The 20,770-nt window shown below is 35.7% G+C and overlaps 1 protein-coding gene across 1 annotated transcript in view; it reads left to right on the top strand.

Moving 5' to 3' along the window:
- GUCY1A2 (guanylate cyclase 1 soluble subunit alpha 2) overlaps positions 1-20,770 on the top strand; it is a 344,865-nt gene that overhangs the window by 66,645 nt on the left and 257,450 nt on the right. Inside the window, exon 4 of the mRNA XM_034933619.4 lies at positions 11,748-12,466. Within this exon, the coding sequence (XP_034789510.3) occupies positions 11,748-12,466 (719 nt within the window). The remainder of the gene's footprint in view (positions 1-11,747; positions 12,467-20,770) is intronic.

Below are 20,770 nucleotides of genomic sequence, written 5' to 3'. Positions count from 1 at the left end.
AAACTGGCTAGCCATATGCAGAAAAGTAAAACTAGACCCCTTTCTTACACCTTATACAAAAATTAACTCAAGATGGATTGAAGACTTAAATGTAAAACCCCAAACCATAAAAACTCTGGAAGAAAACCTAAGCAATACCATTCAGGACATTGGCATGGGCAAAGACTTCATGACAAAAACACCAAAAGCAATTGCGACAAAATCCAAAATTGACAAATGGGGTCTAATTAAACTAAAGAGCTTCTGCACAGCAAAATAAACTATCATCAGAGTGAACAGGCAACCTACAGAATGGGAGAAAATTTTTGAAATTTTCTGACAAAGGGCTAATATCCAGAATTTACCGGGAACTTAACCATGTTTCCAAAAACAAAACCAAACAACCCCATCATAAAGTGGGCAAAGGATGTGAACACACACTTCTCAAAAGAAGATATTTACATAGCCAACAATCATGAAAAAAAGCTCAACATCACTGATCATCAGAGAAATGCAAATGAAAAGCACAATGAGATACCATCTCACACCAGTCAGAATGGTGATTATTAAAAAGTCAGGGAATAGTAGATGCTGGCGAGGCTGTGGAGAAGTAGGAATGCTTTTGTACTGTTGGTGGGAATGTAAATTAGTTCAACCATTGTGGAAGACAGTGTGGCGATTCCTCAAGGATCTAGAACCAGAAATACCATTTGACCCAGCAATCCCATTACTGGGTATATACCCAAAGGAGTATAAATCATTCTACTATAAAGACACATGCACATGTATGTTTATTGCAGCACTGTTTACAATAACAAAGATATGGAACCAACCCAAATGTCCATCAATGATAGACTGGATAAAGAAAATGTGGTACATATACACCATGGAATAAAATGCAGCCATAAAAATGAGCGAGATCATGTCCTTTGCAGGGACATGGATGAAGCTGGAAGCCATCATTCTCAGCAAACTAACACAGGAACAGAAAACCAAACACTGCATGTTCTCACTCATAAGTGGGAGTTGAACATTGAGAACACATGGTCACAGAGAGGGGAACAACACACACCATGGCCTGTTGGAGGGTGAGGGGTGAGGGCAGGGAACTTAGAGGATGGGTCAATAGGTGCAGCAAACCACCATGGCACGCGCATACCTATGTAACAAACCTGCACGTTCTGCACATGTATCCCATTTTCTTAGAAGAAATTTTAAAAAGTGACCATAAAAGAGGCATTGGCATTGATTAACAGCTCTGAGTAAGCCCTCCGAGGATCTGTCCATGTGGAAATCATGCTTTCCTGCTGCCTCTTCTGTGGCCGCCAATTTGAACAGGGCTAGTCATCATCAGCAAAAGCCAGAATCTATGTACGTCACAGTAATCCCCTCCCCCACCTTCTGCACCAGCGGGTAAGAGACTGGTAAAAAGTAAAGGCGTGAGAAGTGATGAGAATACTTATCTGCAGGGAGATTCCAAAGCTTGGGAGCCACTGCCCTATTTTCAGTGTGGCAGATTGCATTCCAGAATAAGGGGCCAGGTGTGGGCACAGAGCTGAAGCAGGTGCTCCTGCAGCTCCTCTTTGTAATTAGCTCATGTCTGCTCATTCTTTGACTCTGCACCTCGCTGCTGCTGGGCTGCTGCTGGGCTGCTGCTGGCTTTGTGTCTTCTCTGGCAATATGCCAGGGTGCTGAAGAAGGAAGGCTGGGGAATGTGATGAGCCCTTTGTCACCTGCCAGGTTGCCAGCATCTGATAGCAGGCATAGCACAGTGGCCTGAGAAGGCTGCCTGATTAGACATGTGCTTCCCTGAACCTGTCCCCTTCTTAGCACTCAACACCTGTGGCTCCTTGTTGGCAAAGGAACAAGAATTTGTCAAACAATAAGCATTCACACCTATTAAATTAGTCATTTGGCATAACTTGCCCAAGCTTGTGATAAAAGGCCTGCCAGTGAATACTGAAGGGTACAAAATATAGCAATGGAAAAATCATGTATGCACACATATGAATTGCTATCACTACATATATTATGCCTGGACATATGATCAGTCACATCCAGATGTATTTGTTTTCATTAACAAGGCACGGTACCAAAGATTAGGGTTACTATAGTGGTCTTCATTTAGTTTCTCTAAAACTCCATAGTTTCTCTTTCTGGACCTTAGCATATATGTTTCTTCAGTCTGGAATGGTTTCCTTCCTCCCCTATCTATCTACTCTTTTTTGGTGGCCTAGTTGACATTTCCTTTTTCTTCTTCAAGAGGTTAAGTCTGGTTGAGGGATTGGACACATTAGCAGCTATTGTGTGGGAAATATTAGGCTGGGGGTAATCACAAGGTGCTTTGGAAGCCTAACAAGTAGAGACATCTATCTCAGTCTCAGAGTGTCAAGGAAAGCATTCTGAAGGAATTTTGGTGTGAAGATATGCAAAATAAGTGAAGCAGAGAACTAGCTAAGTGGGGTAGGTAGGAGAACAGAATCCTAGTTAAAAAACAAAATAAAACAAAACACAGAGCCAGCCATGTACAGAAGCCTGTAAATGAGAGAGAGATTGTTGAGCATGTTCAGGAAACTCAAAAGTGGTTCATAATGGCTGGTATAGAGGTGTGAAATGGGGGATTGAGAGAGGGAAGGATGGGCCAGTAAGTAAAAGCTGGACTAAGCCTTGCTGATTTTGGACTTTATTCAGAAGGCAACAGTCATTGGAGGGCTTTCCAGAGAAACAATATGATGAGATGTATAATTCTAGACTACTGATCATGGTGGCCTAAAACAAAGTAGTGGTATTTAGGATAGAGAGACTAGCAGAATGTCAGGGAAGATACATTATGAACTTACACACAACACACACACACAATCGTAATTTTATTAAAATAAAAAAATCATATTCTAAATTATTTTGACAGTTTTAGCTTAGCTTTATATCATACAAAATCAAGCATCTTTTTACATCTTTTTTATATGTTTGCTTGTTTTGGTTAAGGCATACATACAGTCCCCTAGATCTTCTAAAATATTTATTGCTTCATCTTTTGCATTGTAAGATTTTAATTGATCTGGAATTTGATTTTGTTTGAGGCATGAGATGGGATTTGATTTTATTGTTTTCCAGATGGCTAGTGCCATTTATTAAGTAAACCATTCTTTTCCCTTTGAATTGAAATACTGTTCTGTGGTATATTAAAACTTCTCATATACACAGATTTACTTCAGCAAAATGACATAATTTTATGCTTTTTTGCAATGTGTTTACTGGTTATTTTATTTTCATATCTCACAGTATTTTCTAGAACCTCCAAGATAATATTGAAAACGATGATAGCAAGCATACTTGTCAAATTTCTGATTTTAGTTAAAATGTTTTTAGTATTTTGCCATTTAGAATAAGCTGCTTCTGGTTTTTGGAAAAGACCTTTTATTATATTTGAACAGTTTCTTTATATCTTATTTTATTCAAAATGCTTATTAAGACTTGAATCTCACACTTTTCAGAATCTACTGATATGATCATATTTTGTTTACTTTTATGAATGTAATAATTTATGCTGATATGTTTTCCACTGCTGAACTACCGTTTCATTTCTGATATAAATCCTACTTGGTCATGATGATTTATTCTTTTATAAATCGCTAGATTCTATCTGCTACTATTTTTGCAAATATTCATAAGAGAAATTGGTCTTAGTATACTATATCAGCTTTTGACATAAAGTTATTTGGGATTAATAAAAAGAATTGAGTGATTTTAATTTTTTTCTATGGCCGGAAAATATTTTAAAAACTTTGCAGTCATCTAGTTTTTTTCCTAATTGCTAGCCAGAACTCAGGTTCTTCTTGGGTCAACTTTGGTCATTTATACTTTGCCAGATACTTACCCATTTCCATTCCATTTACACATTTGTTCACAGCAAGTTGCATGTTTCTTTTCTGATTTATCTAATTCGTCTTAATATGTGCCTATGTATTCTTATTCCAATTTAGTTACTTTCTTTCTTAATTTCAGCTTTTATCTATTAATTCTTACTCCATAGTTTTTTTCTTAAGCTCATTACAGTTTTCTTAATTTGGAAGCTCTTTATTTACTTATTTATTTTTGTTGCTGAAAACATTTCTGGCATTTTCCTTGAGTATAGTTTTGTTGTACCTCAGAATTGTGTATGATGCAGGCTCCTTTTTATTGATTTCTAAAAGTTATAATTCCAATTTTGACTTTCCCTGTAATCCAAGAGAATGTATTGCTTAACTCTCAAATATATATGCCACCTTTTGGTTATTTCTGTTTATTATTAAAAATGTGATCTGTAAAATCTTTAAAATATTTTATGGGGTTTTTATGATCAAGTATTTGAGCAATTTTTGTAATTTTACATACATATAATACATACATATGTACATATACAAATGTTTTGAGTTTGTTGCTTTTGCTATTTTATTTTTCTGACTTTGCCTTTTTGTTAGTTTTTATTATTGACATTTATTTAATTTCTCCGATTTTGCTTTTTATTTTTGATCTTTTGATTTCTCAAAAGGCCACATTAAAGTTTTTCACTAAAATTTTATTTTTATCAAGGTTTTCTTTTATCTTCATTGTTCTGTTGTATATAATTTTAATTTCTCTATGATTTTGCTGATCTATTCGTTACATAGCTTGGTACTGAGAGACATGTATTAGTGTTTCCTACTATAATTATAGTTGTATAGATTTCTTCTTTCATTCTTTTTTTTTTTTTTTTTTTTTTTGTGAGATGGAGTCTTGCTTTGTCACCCAGGCTGGAGTGCAATGGTGCGATCTTGGCTCACTGCAACCTCTGCCTCCCGGGTTCAAGCGATTCTCTTGCCTCAGCCTCATGAGTAGCTGGGATTACAGGAACCTGCCACTGCGCCCAGCTAATTTTTGTATTTTTTAGTAGAGATGAGTTTCACCATCTTGGCCAGGCTGGTCTCGAATTCCTGACTTCATTATCCACCCGCCTCGGCCTCCCAAAGTGCTGGGATTACAGGTGTGAGCCACCGTGCCCAGCCTCTTCTTTCATTCTTAATTTTGAAAATATATAATTTTGAAACTATATAATGCTTTATTGAAATATGATTTACATACCATGCAATTTACCTAACAAAAGTGTACAATTCGATGGTTGTTAATATATTCACAGTTTTGCAACCATCACTACAATCAATTTTAGAACATTTTCATCACTCCAAAAAGAAACCCCATACTCATTAGCAATTAATTCCTAATTGTTTTTGCTTTATATATTTAGCTACAATGTTGCTTGGTTTATGTCTCTTAGGTCTTCTTTGTAAATTGTGATTTTGTTTTACTTTGTCTCTTTTTATTCTGTTTATCACTTCTCCCCTTATTCTACCTTGTTGATATTAATATTGCCCCTCCATTGCTGCTTTTTTTCTTGCAGTTTCTTTGAATTCTTTGCCTGTTGACTCATTTTCAACCTTTTATTTTTTAATCACCTTTTATAAGTACAATTCTTGTGAGAATTTTCTCATTTAATGGGATGATTTATTCATTTACATTTACTTTAATCCGTGAGCTATATGATTTTCTTGATTTATCATATTTCTTTTACATTGTTTTTGTTTCTGGTCTTTTGCTGTTTTGATCATGTTGACATATACATAATATTTGACCTTGTATTTGGAGAGTTCTACTCCAATTTCCCATTTCATTATTGATTATCTTCCTTTTTCTCTTAGTAGAATTAGACCCATGGGTTTTTTATTATTTTAAAACAAAATATCAATTATTTTCTTTCTAAGATTATATTATTCCTATCCCCCCAAATCCCCTGAAGAAGAAACTTTTAGAATAGGTTCACTTTTCTCCTCTCTACCTTCTCCCCTCTCCTCACCATCCAAGTCCTGTGGTTTGCTGAGATTGTTTAGTTTCAGAATATGAACAAAATTTACCTTGCGGTAGTTTGGTAGTTTTTCTATGTATCAGTAGCTTTTTTGTTTGTTTGTTTGTTTTTTGAGATGGGTTTCGCTCTTGTTGCCCAGGCTGGAGTGCAGTGGTGTGATCTCAGCTCACTGCAACCTCCGCCTCCCAGGTTCAAGCGATTCTCCTGCCTCAGCTTTCCCAAGTAGCTGGGATTATAGGCATGCGCCACCATGCCCAGATAATTTTGTATTTTTAGTAGAGATGGGGTTTCTCCATGTTGGTCAGGCTGGTCTCGAACTCCTGACCTCAGGTGATCCGCCTGCCTCGGCCTCCCAAAGTGCTGGGATTACAGGCGTAAGCCACCGCACCCGGCCTGTATCAGTAATTTAAAATTAATGTTCATACTACAACTGTCCAGGTAATAGGTCATTATCCATAATACATGTCTAATATGTATAAATGTGTGGACATTTGTATGTATGTACACATTTGTATATGATGTGTATGTACACATACATCAGAAAGCATGTGTCTATGTGTGTGTTGTAGGGTTCATTGCTCACTAATGTGTCTACTTTTCCTTCTTCTCTTAACCAGATTCCTCTACTTCTTCATTCTGAGTGATTTCTTGTTCGATTAATGTGTTTTTTTTTTTTTTTTCATTTTCTAAGGTGTTTCACTGAGTGATGGAATCTCTGAATCTTTGCCAGATACTCTTCTGGGTGATAAACTTTTAGGTTTCAGTTCTCTCAGTATCTTACCTGTATTTTTCTCTCATCATCTAGCTTTCATTGTTGCAGATGAAAAGTAAATTTTTTTTAATTACCTGTTTTCTCTTGCAACTTAAAAGATCTTCTTTATCTCTCTGTCTCTTTTTTTTTTTTTTTCAGGAATCCAACCAGATATTCTTAGGGGGGTGTGTGTGTGTCTGTGTTTCTTATCATTCCTGGTTGCAATTTATGCTTTTTCCATCTGTAGATGTAGGATTTTCCATGGTTCAGGGGAAATTCTCTCTGTAATTCATTTAGTTATAGTCCTTCTTCCATTGGTTTCTTTTTTCTCATTCTACATTATAGTGTTTTTAGAGTTTGTTCCTCTAAATATGTTTATGGAAAATAGAAGGATCACAGAAAAAATACTACAAGGGACTATCTGCTATTTTATAAGAAAGACACGGACATGTGCTTTGTGATTTGAAAGGAAGGAGTAACACTGATAGTTTTGTAGTGTATGTTTATGATACTGCACTTGTTAGATGTGGTTATTAGGTGAAAAAATTCGTTTCAAAGTACTCACATGGGGGTTGGCTTCATCTTCATTATACCACATTTCTCATTGTTAAAATTTATTTCTGATGTATGTTTTAAAACATAAATTCACAGATTAAAAAATTTTATTTTAAATTCAGGGGTACATGTGCAGGTTTGTTATATAGGTAACCTTGTGTCATGGGGGTTTGGTGTTCAGATTATTTCGCCACTCAGATATTAAACCTGGTACCGTTCAGTTATTTTTTGTGATCTTCTTTCTCCTCCCAAAGATGGCTCCCCAGTGAATGCTTCCTGACATTTACACTCTTCTACAGTAATTTTCAGTACAAGGTCTCACTCTGTCACTCAGGCTGGAGTACAGTGGTGCAGTCACAGCTCACTGCAGCCTAGACTTGCTTGGGCTAAGGTGATTCTCCCACCTCAGCCTCCAGAGTAGCTGGGACTGCGGGCCTGCACCACTATGCCTGGCTCTTTTTTTGTATTTTTAGTAAAGACAGGGTTTAGGCATGTTGCCTAGGCTGGGACCACCTGCTTTTTTTTCTTTTTTTTTTTTTTGGAGACAGGGTCTCACTCTGTTGCCCAGGCTGGAGTGCAGTGGCATGATCACGGGTCACTGCGACCTCAACATCCTGGGCTCCAGTGATTCTCCCACCTCAGCCTCCCAAGTAGCTGGGACTACGGACTACAGGCATGTACCACCATGCCCTGCTAATTTTTTTACTTTTTTCTAGATATGGGGTTTCACCATGTTGGGCAGGCTGGGTCTTGAACTTCTGGACTCAAGCAATCAGCCTGCTTTGGCCTCCCAAAGTGCTAGGTTTACAGGCATGACCCACTGTGCCCAGCCTAACCTGTTTTTTTATTTAAGTCTCCCTTCAAACATTGTCTCTCCGAGGAGAGGCAGATACTGTTTTTCTTCTACTTCCGTGGGTACTCCTGTGTACCCCTGTTGTAGCCCAACCATAATGTAATTTACTGTTTTGTAGGGGCCCATGAGAGAAAGTCATGTGTCTTTTTGTTTTCATATCCTTAGATGTGGCACAAGTGCAACCTTAAAAAGTTAGTAATATTCACCAAACAAATACTTAGATGAATGCTTAATTTCTATGAAACAATGCTTATTCTCCAGGTGTCAGGCATTATGCCAGTGATAGATACGCAGACATAAATAGGGCAAGGTCCTTGTCCTGGAGAAATGCCATCTGAGGTGGGGTGGGATAGCAGATGAGAGACAACAGGGCCAGATCATGAAGGAACAGATCGTATTTCATTTACAGCTAAAGGATGCCAGCATTTATGCTATTCACCTTTTTAAAGAGGTGAATTAACAGTAGTTAAAAATTCTAACTTAACTTACCCATTAATAAGAGCAGCTTTGTTATAAATTTTGCCACTTGAGGAAATGTATTCTTATAGACCCAGATGTCAAGCTGTCATAGAATCTTGTGATGTGAGGAGATTAGCATTGTCTATATGTTTCAAATGATTTACTGTAAGTAGGGGGTTTGCGTCAATCGTAGGCGGAACTTTGGGAGTCAGAATTGCATCAGTTGTCTGAATTGAATTACTTTGTCTGTGCTTTCTGAATTTTGAGATTAAAGTTTAAAATCAAAGTCTTGGCTATTGACTTGTAGTATATTTGTAAAAGTTGAAGTAATCTTTTCTTAGTTTTAATATTTTCAAATCTAATAACTTTTTTCTTTTCTGATCTTGTGCAGTTTAACAGTTCTGGGAATAAAAATCTTTATTAGTTAATTGAATATTATGGGTTTATATAGAATTGCCATTCATAATATTTTAATGTAATATTCAAAAAAATTCATTTTTTTTTTAGTAATACAACAGTCACTTTAGCATCTGGTATTCCTTAGCATCATCATTTGAAAATTAACAATATTGTACCTTAAAGTACAGAGGTCCTTTATAAAGCAGCAGGCTTTCTAGTTGATAGATTGCTGCGCATAGAGTAGTTTTTAGTTTGTTGCCTATGGTGAACTTACTTCTTATTTTCTGGATGATTCTTTGGGATCCTGGCATTAGGCACAGAACATAAGCTTACACTGTATTGTCTTTACATTTGTGTGCACCATAACTGTGAGGACCTTTTCAATGTTATGAGAAATGCAAGTTAGAAGAACTTCTCTTTTTCTCTTCAATGCACATGGACCTGAAGTCTTTTGAAAACACAGTTCTTCAAAGTTTAGAAGCAATCCATGGAATATTTTCAGTGACACACGGAATATTGTAGTTCAGCATATATGGTCAGTTTATAGGAATTTTTATTTATTCTGTATTTAGTTTTTAATAAGAATTTCATAACTGGAAGATTTCATAACAACAAAGGACTGCCATTGAATGTGTATATAAATTTAACTTGTATCTTAGAGTTTTCTAGTTATAACATAGTGATGGTGATGTAAGGATTTGGCATAGAAAGAAGTTTTAGTGAAGGAAGTGAGAATTAATGTTCATGCAGAGTAATCAAACCAGGAGAGTATGGTTTGATAAGCCAAAAGAGATGAGAGTTTTAGGAGGAAGGGATGATTAATAGTGTCAAATTAAAGGAAAAACAGCAAACAAGGTTAAGTAAGATAAGGACAAAACAGTATGTATTGATTTAAGTATTTATGAAAGCAGTTTCAACAGAGCAGTCGGAACAGGAGACTAATGGCAGTAAATATTGTCTATCTTGTTTTCTCTTCTACACTAGAGAACTGGACAGATAAGTATTATTATTATCTATTCTGGCTGACATTATTGTTAGTGAATGCAACACATGTTGAAGAGCAGTCTTGTAACCTGGCAATGTGACATGAGTGGTGATATTTTTATCTTAATAAGTGACTTTCTCAACAAGTCTTGAGCATCCAATCCATGAAACCAAAATGAATATGAAATGCTTATTAATAAAGGGACTGTTTCTCACTTAGGTTTTCTACTCATTTTCCTATCACATTGATTTTAAGAAGTTCTTTGTCAAACTGACTTCTTGGCTACCAGAAGTTTTAGACTCTATAGTAAGCTCTTAAAGAATATTAGATGTGCTTTGACTATTTTAAAAACAGTATTATTCACTCTGTTCATTTGCCTCACTTCTGGCTGGGAGGAACACTCAGGGAATGATAAAGGTAGGAAAGCAGCTAAGCTGTAGACAGCCTAGATTGCTCTGCACTCTAATGGGGCGCTAGCAAAGTGACCTTCTTTTCCCAGTCCTGCCTGATTTGCAGGACTTCAAATGAGATGATGGAAATGGGGCAAGAAAATATGAATATGTAAACTACATGTATCGATTTCAACCAATGTCAAAGGAGAAGCAATAGAGTTTAGGTAGAAGCTGTCTTTAATATGCAGGCCAAAATCTTTTGTATGTGTTATAGTCCTCTTTGGCACATAAATTCCCTCATTTTTCCTCAGATCATCCTCAAGGGGGGATCTTGTGATCACATGTGATCCTGCTTCTTATTACGATAGAATACATTGTGCACACTTATTTATTTTTCATTGTAATATCCAGCACTATAAGGTGGAACTCTTTTGCCAGGGCATCAGGGAGTGATTATATATGGAGAAAACTTAACAATAACCTTTAATTCTATCTCATCAGATTCCTCCTCCATGCCTGGCTGCCCTTACTTTTGTGGGTGAAAGAATGTAAATCATTCCAGAGTTCTGTCATTATTATTTTCTTGTTTTTTTCTCCTTTTCCCTGAGATCTAGCTGACCTGCATGTCTTTCCCCGAGATTGCTAATGTAAGCCTTTTGTTTCCACCAGATAGCTTGATGCCTATCCCCATTCATGTGCCATAGATTTCTTTTCTGGTTTATATTTTCCACTTAATACATGCATTTCGATAAGAAGTAAGATGATAATATGGATGTAATATGGACATAATATGTAGGCAACTGGGATATTCTATGAAGAATGGGGAAATCATTAAGAAAAAGAAAAATATATTATTTATGATAACTACTGCAAGGCTATTGAAAGGTGAACAGCTAGATTAGCAACATTTAAAAAGCTGATGCTCTGGGAGTTAGGGGGAAGGAAGGGATAAACAGGATTTTTAGGGCAGTGAAAATGCTCTAGGTGATATGATAAGTGTATACATATCATTATACATTTGTTTAAGCCCACAGAATATACAATATTAAGAGTGAGCCTTAATGTAAACCATGGAGTTTGGATGATAATAATGCATCATGTAGGTTCATGGATTGTAATAAATGTACCACTCTGGTGGGAGATATGATAATGGGGCAGGCTGTGCTTGTGTGGGGGCAGAGAGATATGGGAAATAACTGTGCCTTCTGCTCAATTTTGCTGTGAATCTAAAACTGGTCTAAAAATATGTAGTCTATTTAAAAACAAACAAAAAGGTTCATGTTCATTAACATTTTAGAGGCATCCTGAAGATGAACTGAAGTTTATATTTTCTGATTCAAGATGAGTGAATTAACCTATGTGGAAATTTGTGGATCTAAGAGAAATAACCTTTGTTACTTTATTCAGTAGTTACTCTTTTGATAAGCACTTAATAAGATATAAATTCAATTATTTATATTAGACTTCACTAACAATTGCTTCCCATTTACCTCTAGGTTTGAAGTTTGAGGAAATTCAAGAAAGATTTGGTGAAGAGTTCTTTAATATATGCTTTCATGAGAATGAGAGAGTCCTTCGAGCTGTAGGTGGCACTTTGCAGGACTTTTTTAACGGCTTTGATGCTTTGTTGGAACACATTAGAACTTCTTTTGGAAAACAGGCCACTCTGGAGTCACCATCTTTCCTATGCAAAGAGCTCCCTGAAGGTACTCTCATGCTCCACTACTTCCACCCTCACCATATTGTGGGGTTTGCAATGCTGGGGATGATTAAGGCTGCAGGAAAGAAGATCTATCGGCTGGATGTGGAAGTGGAACAGGTTGCAAATGAGAAACTATGCTCTGATGTTTCAAACCCAGGCAATTGTAGCTGTCTTACTTTCCTTATCAAAGAATGTGAAAATACTAATATCATGAAGAACCTTCCACAGGGAACCTCCCAAGTTCCTGCGGACCTCAGAATTAGCATCAACACCTTCTGTAGAGCCTTCCCTTTCCACTTGATGTTTGACCCCAGCATGTCAGTCCTTCAGTTGGGGGAAGGTCTAAGGAAGCAGCTTCGATGTGACACTCACAAAGTGCTCAAGTTTGAGGACTGCTTCGAGATCGTATCTCCAAAGGTTAATGCCACCTTTGAAAGGGTCCTGCTGCGACTGTCTACCCCGTTTGTGATTAGAACCAAGCCTGAGGCTTCTGGCTCTGAAAATAAAGACAAGGTAAGTGGCTATGGACTTGAGATGGTGATGGGAACTAGAAGAGTGGATAATTATTTCAGTAAATTACATGGTGGCTGTACTTGTAATTATTTAGGCAAGAGAGCTTAAAGTGCCATTTAGAAGATTACTGGTCCCTGGATGTATGTAAAAAGATTTGGCCTCATTCCCAGCCATTTTGCATAGTGTCTGCCTCCTCCATTAATTTATTTCAGCATATAAAAAGAAGACATTTATTAATACTAGCTATAGCAATTACAAAAACGATAGAACTCACTAAAAACCTGATAATATAAACACATGAATATTTCCACTGAATGTAGTCAAACTATGAGAAATATAGCATTTCAACATTGTGGGGCGTGACTGCAATATCTTTAAATACATATGCTAAAAGTTACCTTCACTTTGAATATGTTCTTTTCTAAATTTCATAATCTAGGAACATCTGGTTTACATCCTATTTTTGTCTTAATATGCAGAATAATGTATTCCCCAAAAGTTGATAATTGACTATCTTGAGACTTCTTTTCTGTTTAAATTTTAGTATTAAAATAGAGATTCATTGCTTTAGAACATGATCTCTAGTTGAGAGAATAAAGTGAAGACTAGGAAATTTTTTGTGGATTTCTTTGAATCCCCTTTGGGAAATCTGGATTATAAATTATAAATAATTGATGAAAAGACACCAGAAATAAATCTTAAAATATTTGGGTTTAAATGAACATTTTGTCCCTCAGGTAAAATATTTTAAAAAGTCAACATTAAAATAGATAATAAAATGCAAAGAAAAATAAACCATGATTTTTTATGTTTAGTAATATGCTTTCAGTGATTAAACGGAAAAACAACATTAATTTCCAGGACAGAAATTTGTACAGTTCCATTCAGTTTCCAGTAGAGTGTCTTTTCAACATTTTGTACTAGGGCAAATAAAGTTCTTTTAGGCTATTTAGCCTGTTTCCAAGTATTTGAGGGAAGCTATTGGCTATTAGAAATGACAGGTTGCTCTGGGCTAAAGGAAAGAAGAGTTGTAGAAGTAATTAAAGACTCAGTGAAAATATACATATTCTGGAATAATAATAAATAAATGAGGAAATAGCCCTCTGAAAGCAGCGCTTAACTTGTTTTTGAGGATTTTATACAGCATTAGTTTCATGATTGATGATTTTTATAATTTTGAAGTTCAATGGAAAGTTTTTTAAAAAAAATATTCGAGAAAGATGGCTGGGTGTGGTGGCTCACACCTGTAATCCCAACACTTTGGGAGGCCAAGGTGGGCGGATCGATCACCTGAGGTCAGGAGTTTGAGACCAGCCTGGCCAACATGATGAAACCCCATCTCTACCAAAAACACAAAAAAAACGAGCTGGGCATGGTGGTGGGTGCCTGTAATCCCAGCTACTCAGGAGGCTGAGACAGGAGAATCACTTGAACCCAGGAGGCAGAGGCTGCAGTGAGCTGAGATCATGCCACTGCACTCCAGCCTGGGTGACAAGAGTGAGACTCTGTCTCAAAAAAATAATTATTTGAGAATGATAGAAAGATGCACATTTATTCAATATGACGAAATCAGGTGGTTTAGGAAATTAATAATGTTTTTATCATACAAGTTCAGTGATTTGAAAATATCTAAGGATAGACCTGGATTCCAGTTTGGCACATTTGGATATTTTAGTCTGAATGAATTAGTATTATTTGATCATATGATGTTTTAAATACAAATTGTCACATATGTATATTATATGTATGTTTAATAATTGCTACCCATTTTGAAGTCCTTTAGAATGGAAGAAACTTGTTAAATGTGTATTTTTGTTCACATTTGTAGTTGCTTTAAAACGAGTTATTCTTTCTCTTTAATTTAGGGAATATCAAAACTATCAGTTCTGTTTTACAGAAGTACAATATTTGGCTAGGAGAATTTGAAGCATTTTTGGCCTTTAGAATTGAAGTTGGTGTTTTTGGAAATATTTCTGAACTAGAATATATTATTATCAATGTTGTTGCTTTATATATTTTATCGATTTGGGAAAAATTAATTCATTTTAAAATTACTGCTTCAGGTTTTTTCCCCTTATATTTCATTTGGCTTCTATTTCTATTTAATTTGTATACCAGGGTAAGAAATAGACATAATGAAATGATGACTCAAATGTCAAGGCCCCCTGCCAATTCCAATAATAAGGAACTGTGCTCATTGAGGAGATGCAATTATCATTTAAACATGTTAGTGGCAGTTTAAAAATAAAGTAATAGGCAGGATTTTTGGTTAAAATAAGGATAGAAATCTACTCATCCTTATATTTATTTCTGCTTACTCACCTGAGTTTGCCAGAATGGGACATTTGAGAGGTTACAGTTGCCCCAAATTGATACTATGGTCAGTAAAGTTGTCACATACAGTCTTACCCAGATGAATAACATTTCTAAATTAGTCATCAAATTTCACATTTACAGTTTATTAAAACATGGAAAGAAGAAAGAAAAATAATATGTAAAAATTGTGTTTTTGTTGATAAATTTGACTTTGTCTTCATTATTTTCCCCATAATAGTTATTCTTGTTAATGTATACCTCTATGATGTCTGAAGTCTCTAATTTTTTAGTTGGCTTTTATAAGAAAATGCTATTTTAAAATAATTTATATTTATTCCTTCTTCTAACATTGAGGGCTCTCATAATTTAACTGTTTTGTTTGTGCATTTAATACCAATGAACCACTACGTCTGCCATAAAAAAAAAAAAATCAAGAGCAAGCATGTCACCGAGGGGCATCTGACGCAGTTATCAGTGGCAGGATTCAACAGTCTTGAGGTTAGAAAAAAACTCTTCCAGATGGCTTGACCAAGCTTTGATTCTATCACTTGGTTTCCTCCACATTTTCTCTAAGTGATCATCCATGCCTCACATATTCTTCTCTCTCCCTATTTTCTTTTTCCTCCTTATAGTATTCGTATGTTTTCATCTTTCCCTAAACTCAACTTCCTGTCATCATCTTCTTTCCTTATCAGATGTCAAACATTAAGTATGAATGAATTGGTTGTTTTTAAAAAACCCAACAGATTCAGTGTAGAGAATAAAGACTGAATTAATCCATGTTAATTTGTGCTGTGTATCTCTTTCATTCCATGTATATCAAATATTGTTCTGAGAATTTGGAAATGTATTGCATAGATCTTTTGAATTACAAGACATTGTGGTAAATTTGAGATGAATTTTTTTGCAGCTTAATGAGCAGTTTGCAGTTAATATTTAGTCCATGTAAACATAACCTACTGATATAGATTACAAAGCTTCTTGGTATGGAATGAATCTTGTTTGAGTGAATAGCTTTGTTAGAAATGAGAGTAATAGCACATAGCTTCCTTCTCTGCCAGGTAAGGTCATGATGTGTGGTGAAAGTATCAACAGGCTGGGAGAGAGGTGTCTCTGACAACCATGATCTTAGTAAATCTTTTTAATGTCTGCACCTCAGTTTTATACATTGGAAATTAATGAACCTAGACAAACTAATATTTTTACTCCTTTACAAATCATACTTAACATATATACATATATATGAGGTCAATTGACCATGAAGATTTTTTTTTTAATTTTTTTTTTAATTTTTATTTTTGGAGATGGAGTCTTGCTGTGTCCCACCCAGGCTGGAGTGCAGTGGTGTGATCTCAGGTTACCGCAACCTCCACCTCCCTAGTTCAAGCGATTCTCCTGTCTCAGCCTCCCGAGTAGCTGGGACTACAGGTGTGCACTACCACACCCAGCTAATTTTGTATTTTTAGTAGAGACTGGGTTTCACCATGTTTGAGGCCAGACTGGTCTCAAACTCCTGACCTCAGGTGATCCACCCACCTTGGCCTATCAAATTGCTGGGATCACAGGCGTGAGCCACCGCACTTGGCCATGAAGCTTTCTTTCATCTCTATGTTTCAATGAATTCAGATGCATTTTAAAAGAGAGGTGCGGAGAATCTGACTTACCTACCATGAAGGGTTCATCTTGTCATCAAGAATTCGTTAAAATAATTCTCTGATAGTTTAGGCTGCCTACCTCAGAAAGTTATTTGGGAGAATTAAATGACATAATCCATGTAAAATTCTTAGCATCTTTGACCCCAGGGATAAGCACTGCATAAATGTTCATTATTACTTCTACTGCTATTATTATTTGTGTTCCTTTCCACCTATAACAGTCTCCGTATTTATTCCCCTATTCACTTACTGCCTTATAGATGAAAGCACCAGGTATCAGTAGGTTTGATAATTTTAGAGAAATATTGAGCTCACCTAACATCTTCCTAAAATATGCCTTGGACCCTGCTGCTTGTCTCCTTAATAAAGACTAGAAGACCACTTGTCACACATTCTGTAGGAGCTCTGTTTGGATCTGCATTTTATTTACATACTATCATTGTTTTAAAATCTCTGGTCTCTTTGTCAGATTGATGAAGGTTTGGAATCGAGTTTTCATTACCTGTATCTACTAATGTCTTTTATGTTCATTTATCAGAGCATTGTGTAGTAACTTCCAAAATAAAATGGATGTGTTAAGTTAGGCACAACCTGAAGCAGCAACGGATTTTGAGAAACAATAAATAACATGAGTTCTTTTGACATTTTTTTTTAGTAGCAACGCTTGAGAGAACTTTAATAACACCTTGGAAGGAACCCAGCATTTGAAATACATCATCCCTGCAACAGAGCAATAGCATTGTTATTCATCTTCACTTTTGTTCTCAGGGTTGGAACTGAGGAAAAGCATAACAAAAACACATTTCTTTTTTAATTCCCAGAAATATGCTCTCATTTGTCTTATTAATGAGAAGCTACAATCAAACGCTGGGAAACAATTTTCAAAGAATAAAGTAGGAAATGTCTGGTTTTCTGTGGCCAAATCAGTTTTCAGAATACTCTCTTATCTTTTCTAGATAGTTGCCCACCTTTTTCTGAGGCGATGATTGAAAAGTTTTTAAATATTTATTAATCTTACTATACCATAATGAAACCGTTGAAAGACAAGTTTCATCTTGCTGTCAAGAATACATTATTTGACTTCAACCTTAATTTAATTTGAGAAAGTGTGAGCATTTCTTCTTTGTTCAGATAATAATATTTTATTAGAGAATTTCAAATATTGAACTGTAGTTACCTTTAGTGATGAACAACCTGACCTTAGAGCTTTCTCTATACATTAGCAGAGCTGAGACATGACTTTGTTCAGAATTACCTGGAGTTCACTCTGTTCTTGTAAGTATGAATGAGACCTTTATTTTTAATTTGTGTGTTGCTTACCTTTCTCTAGAACTGCTCTCTGATCATTGCCCTTTTTTCTTTTAATGTAATTTATTTTTTTTAATAATTTGAATTTCATCTAGATTCAGTGGGTACATGTATGGGTTTGTTACATGGGTATATTGCATGATGCTGAGGTTTGGGCTTTGACTGATCCCCTCACCCAGGTCCTGAGCATAGTGCCCAATAGTTTTTCAACCCTTGTCCCCCCTTTCCCATCCAGTAGTCTTCAATGTCTATTGTTGCCATCTTTATGTCCATGAGTACCAATGTTTAGCTCCCACTTTTAAGTGAGAACATGCGGTATTTGGTTTTCCGTTCCTGTGTTTGTTTGCTTAGAATGGTGGCCTCAAGCTGCATCTTTTTTTATGGCTGCATAGCTGCATCCAGCTATGTGTTCTTTTTAATGGTTGCACAGTATTCCATGATATATATGTACTACATTGTCTTTATCCAATCCACCACTGATGGGCACCTGGGTTGATTCCATGTCTTCGCTATTGTGAATAGTGCTGCAATAATCATATGAGTTCAGTGTCTTTTTAGTAGAATGATTTATTTTCTTTTGGATATATAACCAGTAATGCAATTGCTAGGTCAAATGGTAGCTCTTTTTAACTTCTTTGAGAAATCTCCAAACTGTTTTTCACAAACGCTGAACTAATTTATATTCCCACCAACAATGTATAAGTGTTCCCTTTTCTCCACAGCCTTGCCAGCATCTGTTGCTTTTGACTTATTAATAATACCCATTCTGCCTGGTGTGAGATGGTATCTCATTGTGGTTTTGATTTGCATTTTTCTGATATTTAGTGATGTTGAGGTTTTTTTTATATGTTTGGTGGCTGTTTTTATGTTTTATTTTGAGAAATGTCTGTTCATGTATTTTGCCTATTTTTAATGGTGTTATTTTTTGCTTGCTTAACTTCCTTATAGATTTTGGTTATTAGACCTTTGTTAGATGCATAGATTATGAATATTTTCTCCCATTTTTTAGGTTGTTTACTCTGTTCATTTACTTTGCTTTTCAGAAGCTCTTTAGTTTAATTAGGTCCCACTTGTCAATTTTTGTTTTGTTGCAGTTGCTTTTGGGACTTAGTAACAAATTCTTTCCCAAGGCCAGTGTCCAGAATGGTGTTTCCTTAGGTTTTCTTCTAGGATTCTTACTGTTCGAGGTCTTACATTTAAATATTTAATCCATCTTGAGTTCATTTTTGTATATGGTAAAAGGCAGGGGTCCCATTTCATTCGCCTGCATACAGCTAGCCAGCTATCCCAGCACCATTTATTGAATAGGGAGTCCTTTCCCTATTGCTTATTTTTGTCAACTTTGCTGAAGATCAGATGGCTGTGTGTAGCTTTATTTCTGGGTTTTCTATTCTGTTCCACTGGTTTATGTGTCTGTTTCTGTAATAATACCATGCTATTTTGGTTATTGTAACCTTATAGTATAGTTTGAAGTCAGGTAATGTGATGCCTCTGGCTTTGTTCTTTTTGCTTAGGATTGCTTTGGTTATTTGGGCTCTTTTTTTTGGTTCCATATGAACTTTAGAATAGTTTTTTCCAGTTCTGTGAAAAATAATGATGGTATCTTGATAGGAATAGCATTGAATCTGTAGATTACTTTGGGCAGTATGGCCATTTTAATGATACTGACTCTTCTAAACTATGAGCGACAAGGCTCATGTATGATATTTTGATGCAGATATTAGTGATGTTCATGCTGGTTCTGGGTTTTTAAAAATTAGTATAAGGTTAAAATTGCTGTATGGTATTTTTTTTTAAATGAACCACACAGGAGGCTTAATGGCATTGTTCCTGTATAGTTACTTTATTGTGTATAGTAAGAGGACACTGTACATGATTACATGATGAATTATGTATTCCCAGTAGTCATCTGTAGGCTTAAAGTGCTTATTTTGCCATATTTAATTTTTGTTAACAAGAAAGATTGCAGCCCTGAGCATAACAGGAGGTACCTCCTATTGGAGATCAGATTTTTATTTAGTTCTATTAAAGGTTTGTAGGTTCTCAGGGAGAAAAATCAATCCCTTTAGTTAAAAATCATACAGAATCTTCCTTTAACTGTTCCTTTTGTTTTTAAGTTAGAATCATTTTAGCCAGTAGCTTTAAGTCTCAGTGAAAAAAAAATACATGTTTTCAATGTGTTGTCTACCTCTTCATTTTTTGATAGTTTCCTGTTTGTTCTTGTGTACTTTTTTGGTAACTATACAGTGCAATAATTTTTAGTAAATGAATATAATAGTGCATCTACGACAACAATTTGGTTTTAGAAAACTTTATCACCCCCAAAAGTTTACCCATTTGCAGTTAATTCCTGCTCCTACCTCCAACTGCAGCCAACCACTGGCCTACTTTCATCTCTATAGATTTGCTTCTTCTACTCATTTCTTACAAATGTCATCATACAATTAGTTATCTTTCTTTTTCTTTTGGTTTGCCATCATGTTTTTGAGCTTATCTGTAGTGTAGTATGCATCAGCAGATTGTTAATTTTTCCTGATGAACAGTATTCTATTGCATATATAGACTACGGTTTGTTTATCCATTCACCAGTTGATGGACATTGGATTTTCCAGATTTTGGCTATTATGAATAATGTTGCAATGAACATTCACATACAAGAGTTTGTGTGGATATGTTCCCATTTCTCTTGAACTGATTTGCAGGAGAAGAGTTGTTGCATCATATAGTAAGTACATGTTTAATTTTTAAAGAAGTTGCTGAACTGTTTTTCAAAGAGCTTATGCCATTTCCCATTTGGCTGGCAGTGTAAGAAGGTTCAACTTTTACACTCACACCTGGTATTGTCGGTCTTTTTCATCATAGCCTTCCTAATGAGTGCAAAGTGGTGTCTTAGGTTTTAAGTTATACTTCCCTGTTGACTAAAGATGGTAAACATCTTTTCTTATACTTTTTAGTCATTGGTGTAATTTCTTTAGTTAAATATGTAGGCAAATATTTTGTCCATACTTAATTGTTGTTTGCTTTC

Source organism: Pan paniscus, chromosome 9 (assembly GCF_029289425.2).
Source record: "Pan paniscus chromosome 9, NHGRI_mPanPan1-v2.0_pri, whole genome shotgun sequence".
NCBI lineage: Eukaryota > Metazoa > Chordata > Mammalia > Primates > Hominidae > Pan > Pan paniscus.
This window is presented reverse-complemented; position numbering and strand designations above follow the sequence as displayed.